The sequence below is a fragment of the Cajanus cajan genome, chromosome 6 (genome assembly GCF_000230855.2).
Source record: "Cajanus cajan strain Asha chromosome 6, NIPB_CcT2T_4, whole genome shotgun sequence".
In the NCBI taxonomy this organism is placed as follows: domain Eukaryota; kingdom Viridiplantae; phylum Streptophyta; class Magnoliopsida; order Fabales; family Fabaceae; genus Cajanus; species Cajanus cajan.
Window position 1 is genome coordinate 54,288,811 of NC_138522.1, and position 12,722 is coordinate 54,301,532.

Genomic DNA, 12,722 nt, shown 5'->3' on the forward strand with positions numbered 1-12,722 from the left:
CAAAAAAGTAAGTACAACATAATAAAACATGGATTCTGTCAAATAAATAAATAAATTAGGGACAAACATATGCAAGAAAAAAATATACTAGAAGAGAGAGCTTTCCTTTCGAATTCATTTGTACTTGCATCTCCTTTGAATCAGGTTGACAATCACCTTCCTCATATCAAAGTTTAGTTATCTAGAAAAATTCATGATTTAAATCACTAACTGCAATTAAACTGCAAGCAGATAAATCAGCAAAAGATCGAAAGCATGTGAAAAATACTAAAAGAAAACATGTAAAGGTTATTGGCTAAGAATTTTTTTAAGAACAAAAAAATGTTAATGAAAAAATATTCAAGATGAAAATCATTTATATAATAAAAATAATATACAAAAGAAGAGTCAATTAATACTGAAAGTTACATATATTGATATGCATTTATTTAATATAACGAAAAATTATCTTATGGAAAAAGTAACCTATTGGGAGTTTTGTATTAATTATTAGAGATGGTTGTTTCACTTTTTTTTGCTGTTAAACATTTTCACATATTTATTTTCTTTTACTAATTTTCATTAGCAGTTTATTTTATAATAACAATTATATATAAAAAAGTTTTTAAGGAAAGAAGTTGTTTCCTTTATGTTATTTATTTATAAATAATATATATATAATAACTAATAATATATTATAATCTTTTCAAAATTATCTCAATATAATTAAGGTCCATTTTAAAATTAGTTATAGAATGTGTAATATTTTGTATCAGGTAAGATCATATTCGTTATAAAACATTTGATACAAAATGTGAATATTAATCTGACTAAAATATCACATTATATACTTAATTAGCCATTTATTATAAAAGAAAATAAGTTATTTATGTCAAATATTAAATCGTAATAAAATGTGTTGACATGTATGACAAGTTCAAGACCAGCACAAAATCTCTAAAACACTGCATGATTGGCTTTATTGACTCCTTGACTTTTCAATTCCTAATACCATGAAACAAAATAGTAAAAAAAGAGAGAGTAATTGACCTGTTGTGACTTGTGAGACGCTTCTTTTATCCGCCAGTGATACGTACCCCTTCTCATGTTATCGTCAGGGCTGGGTATGACCTTAGGTATATATAGCTGACTTGTGAGATTCGCAGTTTGTATGGTTAACGGATATATATAACCTTTAAAAATATTTTTCAATTCTTTTAAGGGTTAATCACTATACACTCTGTAAGTATAAATTTTTTTTTATATTGACAATCAATTAAATTTTTTAATTATGTCATGTCACTGTTAAAAGTAAATGTGTTTATAATGATATGACACAATTAAAAGATATAATTAGTTGTCCATGTAAAAAAACTTTAAACTGACAGTATATAAATGATTAACTCTTCTTTTAATAGACTTGCGGGCTTGTTAGTTTAAAACATGTTTAACGAGACATGTACCAAAAAAAAAACATTTATCTCATCGACAAAACTTATCTAAACTTTTTAAAGTGGACTTTATTAGTCAGATTTTAAATAGAAATTAATTCAGAACGGGGTTCTAATATTAATATGGATGATAACGTATTAGTGATATATTTATATATATTATTATGTTAAATGTAGTGATATATTTATATATATTATTATGTTGTGTTTAAGTTGATCACATTGTATAAGTTGTTTAAAGCTGTTTCTGATGATATTATTATTGTGTTGAAATATATTGAAAATTGACTTATTGAGTTGTAAGTTGTGAAGTTATTATCAATAGTGTGATTATATGTTAAATTCTTTTTACAAGCTACCGTCCTATGTTTTTTCTTGTAATTGAGATTGCCATAATCATGATTCTTCATAGGAGTAGGATAAGATTAGAGGGATGACTTCTGCAGTCGATGGTAAGTTACATCGGTGATAGCTTTGTTTTATTGATAACTACTTTGATGTGTTAAGGTTGTGTATAAGTGCTTGATTGATAGTGTATAATTTATTTTGTATTCAATTATGTATTTATATAATATATTTATATTTGTGCAGGATATGTAATATAACCCATGAGAGTTTTATTTTCAATAGTTTATCCTTCTAGCCTCTATAGATATAACTTACATGTTGTTTATATAAATGTTACATGATCACCTTAGATATATTGTCAATTATATTTTTGCTAAGAAATAGTTGAATTGTCGTAAATGTGGAACTTATCAAGTCGTTACAACTCCATCTTTTCATTTGAAAACAATTTAAATACAAAACTAGGTACAAAAAGTTTTTCTTTAAAAAAAATCGCTCATGTAAAAGTTTCCTTTTTAATGTGTCTATGGGTGACACATGAGTAGGTAACTTAAATAATTTAAACACCAGTAAACCACATTTAACAATTTGCCAAAAAAAAATTAAGCGACCAACTACTAAATTTACCTACATATATATTATAAGTGAAAATCATCCGAATATTATAGGGGTTTGCTATTGTTTAGATGGCATAAAACATTCCTTAATTAAAACCAAAGGAAAATAAGGATCTAGCTCCTCTATAGTAAGAAGATTTTACTTTAGAAAATAAAATGTAATAATAATAATTAATTAAGAAATTAATAATAAATATTATACTTAATTTTAAATTTTATTATACATGCATTTATTTTTATCAAAATTTCTCATTATTAATTTTTGAATCAATAGTTATTATTACATTTCTCTAAAGTGCATCTTTCACTTTATAAGAGAATTCCTGCCTATCTTCTTTGGAAGTTGAGGAATTTTATGCCATAGACATAGCCAAATAAGAAAACGAGAACCCAAACTACATGAACAATAGTAACTACTGGTAGGAAGTCATAGTCATAACCAAAGCTTTCCTTGAGGAGTTCCTTCACACTAATGCTTTCACCTCCTGGGATTTCTACTAGCGCATTTTTGTCCCCAAGTTGAGAAGTAACAAGCCCATAGATCGACCAAGCACTAGGAGAGGCCCAATAGTACCATCTCCACCAGATAGGAATTTTCTATAACATTTAAGAGAAATAATTTAATTAGAAAGTGTTGATACAATCATAAATTGCTACATTGAAGGTATTTTTATTGGTTTCAATATTAAAATCTCCACTAACCATATATATATATATATATATATATATATATATATATATATTTGAAGAAATATAACTTTCTAAATGTAAAAGAAATTAAAGAGTCTTATTTCTAGCATATCAAACATGGATTATATATCAAAGTGGCAAGTAACATACCGTCCTAGGAATGACAAAGCCGGAGAACAAGTTCCAAAAGTTCAAGAAGACAGTACTACAAATGGTAGAAATTTGGTAACTTGGGGTTATTGCTACAACCATCATACCATACAATGTGTAGTAGATAAAACTCATCAAATTGAAGTAGTAGAATGAGAACAATTTCCCTGCCTTCCATTCAAACCCAATCATAGAATAAAAGACAATAGTGTAAATAGCTGCTTGAATTAAGTTATAAATTGCCTCGACTGTCACCTGCAAAATCAATGAAATGCGTTTTAGTTTGATGATTACATATTAATATTATTATTCTCCATTGGGATAAGGCTTCTACCAAGGAAATCTATGTAATAAAGATGCATCAGTTTAAAACATTCATAAAATTATTTTCATTGAACAAATAACAATGGAATTTATTTGGTTTTGGTTGAATCCAAAGCATGCCTTTATTGAGTATATATAACCTTATAAACAACTATAATAAGAAAATTTGATTTAGATATCTCTTCATATACATAATGCATTTATACCTGACCAAGTGCATAGGGCAATGCTGAATACATCCCCGCGGCTTTTTCACGATACAAAATAGTTCTTTCTATGTCAACAATTGGTTGCACTCCCATTGCATTAGTGGCTCCAAGGAACAACATAGCAGTGAACATGGCTCCCAAAACATTGGATAAATCTTGTTGTTTTTGGCTGTCAACAAAATTAGTTCATCAATAGTCAATATTAACTTCAAATGTGCAACATTATCAAAATATATACCAATACATTGATAAGACTTGAGAGGAAAATCATCTTCTAATTTAAAGATTATAGACAAGCTTGAACAAATATGTAAATTATTCAATGACTTACATTGTTTTGGCTTTATTCAAGAAGATTACACCAAGCAACAAAGCAACGAATAATGTGAAGAGGAGTCGAATGCCATTATAGCTAGGATTTCTCCAATATGACCAATATTGTTTCCAAAAACAAGCTTTCCACTGCACAAAGAATGATTGGGAATATTTGGTAGAGAAGCACAAGTCATTGGAACCTGGTGCTGGGGTGCTAAGTTCTTTGATAAGCTCTTGGTTCCTTCTGAAGAAAGTATAAAGAAAATGAAGTTATATATTTTATAAACCTAGAATTCTAGTACCATATAACCATGCATATTAGTGACAAAATCACAACACTTACTGGTAAAGTGTAGAGTTAGCATAAATCTCTGCAAAATCTATGCCAAGTTGGGTCTCAATTGAAGGAGTGCTGATGTCAAGCATCCATGTGGCAGGATTATAGCCATTTTTTATTTTTGGAACACCTGCAATGGCCTAAATCAGAGAATGTGTATTAGATCTATAATCAATAAACTCCAAACACAATGCTCAAACTATAAAGAAAACATTCGATACTCACTTCAAAGTATTCTACGAGCTTATGTGAGTGGAGACCAAGAGGTCCAGCATAGATAATGCGTCCTCCTCTTTTCATCAATAATAACTGCGAAATCAAAGAAAGAAAATTGTTATATATATTACTCAGATATAGAGCAACAATCTACTAAAGAAATGACACATGACACATATGAACTCTAGTTAATTCATATTCCAGACATACTTCATCAAAAGCTTCAAAAATGTCTATGCTTGGTTGGTGAATTGTGCACACAACGGTTCTCCCAGTGTCTACTGTATTTCTCACAGTTCGCATAACAATAGCAGCAGCTCTAGCATCAAGGCCAGATGTTGGTTCATCCATGAAGATAATTGAAGGGTTGGCAACCAATTCTACAGCAATAGTAAGCCTTTTCCTTTGTTCTGTTGATAAACCATTTACCCCAGGAAGACCCACTATAGCATCTTTAATTGGTTTAAGCTCAACCAACTCCATAACTTCCTCAACAAACATCTACATCACCAAACAAAATTAGAACTACATCAAAGATATTGAAAAAAATGCTGCATTAAAAACTTAGTAAATTGTTCATTGGCTAAGATGACAAAGATTGTTCCAACACACCTTTCGTGTTTGTGTAGTTACATCTGAGGTAAGTCGAAGCCATGCAGAAAATAATAGTGATTCATATACAGTAACATTTGGAGAATGAATGTCATTTTGTTCGCAATAACCACTGACACGAGCAAATGTTGATTGGTTCTTTGGATAACCTGAGATGCTAATACTTCCTTCAATGTATCCACCTGTTTTTCTTCCAGCCAACACATCCATAAGGGTTGTCTTCCCAGCACCACTAACACCCACAAGTGCTGTCAATACGCCTGGTCTAAAAGCACCACTCACATCATTTAGCAGTTGAAGTCGATCTTCGTTGATTCCTTGACTCTTCATTTCCTGATGTATTAAAACAAAATTGAAAACCTTATTATCAAATAAAAATAGGTACCAATAAATTTCAGGGTAGGCTTGATGTTCAACATTTTCATAAAGTGATAGTTTAAAACCACTCTTTTGTGTTGTCTTATTTTGTACGTCGAAATTTTTAGCAATAAGATATGTTATCCAAAACAAAAGTACTCCCCTCTTTTTCATTCTACTGTTTTGGAAAGGAAAAAACATTTTAATGAAAATGATAGAATAGCACCAATTAAGATGATACTTACATTCGCAAGATTAAAGATATTTTTTAATCACAAAAGAATGCATAAATTAAAATTAAGTGACTTACGGAAGGCATATCAACGTAATAGTTCACATAATTGAATGTAAGTGAGAGAGGTTGGAATGATAGGACTATTCCTGTTCTTCGTTCTTGATTAGAAGAGCTAATAATGTTTACACTTGGACCTCCTGTTTATCAAAAAGTTATAGTATAAATGAAATGGCCTTATTAAATAATTTGATTTGCATGAAAAGAATGTGTGATTAAACTTCTCTAAAAATGTTGCAACATCTTGAATAATATGTGTACTTCAAAAACTTCAACTCATTAAGGAGAACAAGTAGCAACTAAATTATCTGATTCCTTTTCCAAACTTAATGTTGTCGGTTATTATAACCTATATTTCTATCAATAACAATAAAATACCGTTGAAATCACCAAGAATCACCTTCATTATTAATGATATGTTGTCTAGAAGTTGAATTTTCATTCTTGTCATCTTCATCCGTGATGAATGCGCTTGAATCACCAAAAGCTGAAATTTCAGCTTCATGTTAAAAAGGTTTACCGGTGCTAAAAATACTATTCACTTATGGACTTCAAAAAAAAAAAAAAAAAAAACTTACGATTCAGATACATCAATGCAGCGACAAAGAGAAGGTTGAAAATAATAGCAAACCCAAGCAAGGCTCCAATGCATATCCAAAACCAATATTCTTCTGTGTAAAAGCCTTTAGAGTTGAGAAGTGCTTTTCCAACTGTAGGTTCATCTATTTTAGGGTCTGTATTTGGCTACAAAATGTACAAACATAGTTGACAATACTTTAGACATTTTGAAAAGTAATTTAGCCTGATTGTAAAGTTTTTCATACATAACATAGGCAGTGAAAAATAAAAGGAATGAGAAAAATGGTTCTTACTTTACTCCATCTTTCATCTAAAAATTCATTTACTACTAAGGCATTTTGTCCATACATCATAGGAGAAATGTAAGAGACACCTTTCAACCATGGCTTAATATCATCTGCAGGCATATATAAAGGCAACATTTGTCAACAATGTAATGACTATAAAAGAAGAGCTACAAATATAAAAAATTTAACTTTAATATGAAAAGATTAAGAAGCGATTGATGTCTCACTTTTGTCAATAATAAATCCTCCTAATACAACTATTAATTGAAAAAGCAAGCCATTCACCACGCCAGCAATAACATTTGTTCTGCCAACTGCGCCAAGGAGTCGATATAGAGAGACAGACATGTGATGAATGACGAAAAATACGAAGAATTGCCGGAAAAACCTGATGAAACAAAAGGATATATATGTGTGTGTCAATATTCATGATTTTCTCCTCATAATTAATAGTCTCCAAAACCAAATAAAAAACTAATTTGAAAGTAATCTCTAAGTTTCTTACTACTACCATGTTAATCAGGAAAATCAGAAGGCAAATTAAGTCATAGTATTACTATACCTGTCAGCTGAAGGAGCAAATCCAATGGTATAGTATGTAAGGATAACACATAATCCTGATTCCATAAGGGATATTGGGATCTTGAGAACCGTCATAGGTAATCCAAGTGCCCATGCAGGGAAGAACATGAAATCCCTTTGTTTGTAAAACACAGGAAGCCTATTAACAACCAAGACTCGTTCTGATGACCCATTAAACATCATATTCGTTAGATTAAAAAACAGTGCTCCAATGAATTTTTGTCCATCTTGAACATTTCCCACTGGCATTTCGGTTCTAAAGAATACAGTGAAGCCTAAAACAGATAACAATGTAATTTGCGACAACCTAAACATGTAAACAAACATGTCACGTTTCATAAGTAGCCATTCTCTTGAGAAGCACGCCTTCAATATTTCCCAGTTTGATATGCCATACTTGTCTTTCACTAATGCAGCAGGATGAGTTTTGCTCTTATCATAAGGTACCTTCAACTCTTTTGCAAGTTGCTCTCCTGCGTGAAATGAATGGAAGGATTGCACAAATTCAGACACTGAAACATACCTATAAGGTTCATCTCTTCTAAACCAATACTGTGGTTGATCTTTCTTAGATGTTACTTCTTGTAAAAAATCCGCGACTCCTTTTCTTTCAGGGCATTTGAAACCCATGTTTTCAAAGAATTCTAGGACATTCTCACGTGGACCTTGGTATACAATTTGACCTTCTGAAAGTAGGATAATGTCGTCAAATAGTTCAAATGTCTCTGGTGCTGGCTGTAGAAGAGAAATCACCATTGTTTCATCCATTATATGAACCATTTGCCTCATGAACTTGCATATTTGAAAAGTAGTAGAACTGTCCAATCCTGTTGATATTTCATCCATAAATAATGCCTTCGCTGGTCCTACCAGCATCTCCCCTACACCCAAGTACAACAGATTAGTAGATAATAAATGTTTTTATACAAACCATTAATTGGAAAATAACCAAGCCGTTATTGTCAATACTTTTTTCATATCAAATAAAATCCCATAGTAGCATCATCCATAAAGATTTGAAGTTACTTGCTAGAATGAAATTAGTTCACCAATATAATAAAAATAAAAATAAATGTCAAAAAGTAATATTGCATTTTTTACAATCAAATATTAGGATTTTAACTTTCAAAATGATTATTATAAAACTCAATATCACACTATATACGATAATATGTAATTGGATATAATAATATAAAAAATAATATATTCTTATTCAATACTCCATTTATTTTAAAAGTTATATTGACATTATAGCGTTATAAAAAATTCATATTGACGGACACTTTTGAATTTCCAATAAAATGTTAATTTTTATTTTAATTTCCCCCGAATAAATATTAGTTTTGAAATATTTAATAATGCATTTATAATAATTGAGCAAGAGAATAAAGAGAGATCTGGACCAAACCTACAGTCAAACTAGTTGAACTAAGAAATGGTCAGTAAACATTTAACCCTATAAAAAAAAAACTTATTCCATCTTTTAATTGAAAAAATTTAATATTGTAATGATTGATATAATTTTAACTTAATATTATTATGATATGATAGATAGTCATATCAAATATATTTATTTAATTTCTATTTGGAGTTGCTAATAGATATTATTATTTTTTATTGAACTTCAATGTTATAACATATATATTTGATTTAATTTTATATTTAATTTTGAATATTATATGTTATGATGTATGAGTTGCTTGTCATTAAAAAAGGTATGAGTTGAGTACCAAGTCACAAATAAAATGTTATTTTTTGTTTAATATATTTTTACATATTATATTAAAAATTAAATAATATTATTTAATGCTCGTTTTTTCAACTACTATTAGACCACAGAATCTTAAACTACTATCTTTATATTGATTAGTTTTAAATTTATTGAGTAAAATATTTCTAAATCTGTGTTTCTAAAATGTTTTAGTAAAATTTAATGGTCCAGTTTTAAGTTATTAATTATGTTTCTAAATCCATGTACTTATCAGTTAATTTGAAATGGAGGAAGTAAATTAAGTCTGTTGGTTAAGCATGGAGAGAAGTAATTTACCTGTTGTAAGACGTTTCTTTTGTCCACCAGAAATACCCCTACTCATGTTATCCCCAACCATAATATCAGCGCATGTATCCAGTCCAAGTGTCTATAAAAATATAACAACATAAATAAAAAGTAAATATACACACAAATAATTAGTACCTAGACATTAATGCTTTTATGGTAGCTAGGAATCCTTCTATACTACCAGTATTATTGTAGTATTATATAACCTAAAGTTAAGTCAATGCAGAGAGTTTATGCTACAAACCTTGAGAATATAATCTGTGACCAAACTAGATTTTTGGCCTGATATGGATATAGCTTTAATGAATGCATCAATATCAGGGTTTGGCTTAATTCCTGCTTCTTTTTCCCTTCTTGAAAGTTCTTCCAACATTTCATTCCTCGTGCCTACACCTAAACAACGTGCTGAAAAATCCAATGTCTCTCTCACTGTCATTTGTCCACAGTGAAGGTCATGTTGACTAATATAAGCACATGTTTTTCTTGCAACAAATTCATCTAGTGTGTGCCCACAGTATGTGATTCTCCCAGAAGCCTGCTCATAACATAAAAATAATCGTCATAAAGAATTACACATAATTAAGATGATAAAAACTAAGAAGAATTAATTGTGAATGAACCTTCAAATCCTGGTCAAGCTTCCCTGCAAGTGCTAGAAGTAATGTTGTTTTCCCTGCACCTGGAGGACCTAGAAGTAGCGTCATCCTAAGGTTACCATGTTAAATAAAATAAGGTTAATTAATTCTCAAATAACATTAAATAAATATTAAAATTATTAATTAATCAGTAAATGTCATCCGCTAATGTTTTATAAGAATTTTTATAAGCTATACCTTGAAGGTTTTAGGATTCCACTAATGTTTCTGAGAATATGATTTTTTCTCTTATTGGAAGGTACAAGGCGAACCAATCCCATGATACTCTGTCGAACACGCAATAAATGAATCAGAAAAAGTTATATGAAACAGCATTAATACTTTCAAATTTAACTAAAATGATGAACACGTGTTATCATCAATAACATATACTAGTATAAAACAAACAGTTAATTAAAGTTTATATGTATTTGTTTCGGTCTCAAATGTAAGTCAGAAAACAGATTAAAAAAAATTAAGTCAAAAAGAAAAAAGTTAATTAACTTCATTTAATTTTCTCAATCTCAATAAGGAAAAGTGAAATTCATTCCTTAAACTACCCTCCAAAGCTCACTAATTGATTAAAAAAAATCAATTTTATATATGTTTCAAATGAGAATACCTTTTCATTACTTTTAAAGGTTGTATAATTTATTTTCCTTGGATAAAAATATCATTAAAAATAAATTTTTAAAAAAATAAACCAAAGGAAAAAAAATAGCTAAAAAAAATCACCTCACAAATGTTGAGTGTAACATTAAGTAAAGTGGGAAGTGCTCTCCTTCCAACGTACACATGTCCCTCCACCGATAAGTCCTCATATCGGACTTCAATTTTTGGAATTTTAATCCCCACCCTGTATTTTTATAACATAAAACTCGGTCAACAAATATTTATTAGCAATTAATAATATCAATAATAAAAAAAAATGTTGAAAGATGAAAAATACTGATCAGCTGTGGACAAGAGTCCGGACCAATGATCCAATCAATCCGAATTAAATCGAAAGAAAAATTTAAATTGATTAAGATAATCTGCAGATTGATTCAAATTAAAAAACTACAAATCAATCAGTTTGATTCGAATATTAGATCTTGATTTCGAAAATTAATTCAAGTATTAATGGATCTATCTAATTAAATAAATATCTTATTATTTTTTATTTTCATTGTGTTACTCATAATAAATAAACTTGAAAATTTGTAGACTTATTATAATAATGTATTTTACAAGTTATTTAATATAACTAATTATTATTTATCATTTTAATAATAACTTCAATAACTCGATGTAAACTAAACTAAATTGAATATGATAAATAGCATTGATCAGATAAAAAACAAAAATAAAATAAAATAAAATAAACCAACCGAAATATTTAAAGTTGATCAAATGACATGAAAATGTTTCCAATTCTATTCAATTCACGTCTATTCTTAATACTAGACAAATGCATGAGAATTTTTCTTTGGTAATGACAAATGCATGAGAATTTAGCTTCAATTATCTCGTTAATACAATTATAAAAAAAAATGAAAAATATACCTATCAATTCTGTCTCTGAGTCTACGTAAGAATTTTTCATTATCATCGTCCACGAACTTTAGTACACTCTCTAGTAACAGCTTCTTGTCCTGTAACCCAAGATTGTTGAAATCAACCGAACAAAACTCAACCTTACCATTATCAAGAACTACTCTGAGCATCCCTTTCCTCACGCGATCCAAGGTGGGTAAGCGTTCGATCAAGGCCCATTTGAGATCATCTTCATCATCCTCTTCGATGTGTCTACTTCTTGTGTTGAACACACCTGAAGGGGTAGATTCCATCCACGTCTCAGAGGGCCAACTCCGCCCATTTTTTCTTCTCGCACTCTTTGACATCATCGAAGCCATCTTTTTGCTAGCTGAAGTGATCTCAGTGTCAGATAATCTCAACTTCAATTAAAAACAATATGATAGCAACATGTTATATGTGTATTTCAAATATATAGCATATACTCTAAGCATTTTTAGTTTGAAAGGAAAAATAGGGAGATCGAATGTAGAGGTGATGAAAATCTGTGGTCATGAATGTGTCATAGAAATGCACGTGATGTATAAAGAAATTTTTAGAATTTGGAATAGTATTGTAAAAAAAAAAGGGTTATCCAACAAAAAAATATAGATGCAATAATGTAAAAATCAATTAAATATACAATTTGTAGTATAATATAAAGGAATCATTCATACATTCATTTACCTACTTACATTTATTAAAATATTACTATAAGTTAATAGATTATTATAATTTTTTATTTATAAAATGCTATTATAGATATAATAACATTACTTTATCTCAATATTATTCTTTATACTTTTTCTATATTTAATTATTTGATAAAATTGAAGTTACACATTAAAAAAAAATTATATATACCCAAGTCGATCCTATTGGCAATGGGCAAACGACGCTTACGCGAGATCTCGTATTTATAATAATAAAGTAAAATTTAAGATAAATAAACTTTAATATATGATTTAAATTTAGTAATTAACTTAAATATATTTCTAGTTAAAAAATGTTAAATTTAAAAAATTTTAAATCTTAAATGACTTGTAGATAAGAGTCATAAAATATAAGTGATAATATAACTTAATTATCATTTTATAAAATTTACAAAAATTAATAACATTATTAAAAT

General features: G+C 29.1%; 1 protein-coding gene across 1 annotated transcript; it reads right to left on the reverse strand.

The window, feature by feature from the left end:
* Positions 1-2,006: 2,006 nt before the first annotated feature.
* Positions 2,007-12,273, reverse strand: LOC109796084 (ABC transporter G family member 34). Its single transcript, XM_020355712.3, has 20 exons — positions 11,585-12,273; positions 10,775-10,895; positions 10,238-10,326; positions 10,025-10,109; positions 9,649-9,939; positions 9,393-9,483; positions 7,326-8,226; positions 6,991-7,151; positions 6,770-6,873; positions 6,476-6,641; positions 6,298-6,384; positions 5,916-6,037; positions 5,249-5,581; positions 4,847-5,137; positions 4,646-4,729; positions 4,427-4,560; positions 4,100-4,327; positions 3,766-3,937; positions 3,236-3,490; positions 2,007-2,992 (listed from the first exon to the last, which is right to left on the reverse strand). Exons 1-20 carry the CDS (start codon positions 11,932-11,934, stop codon positions 2,723-2,725), a joined length of 4,335 nt encoding a protein of 1,444 aa, XP_020211301.1. The 5' UTR covers positions 11,935-12,273; the 3' UTR covers positions 2,007-2,722.
* Between the last annotated feature and the right edge of the window lie 449 nt (positions 12,274-12,722).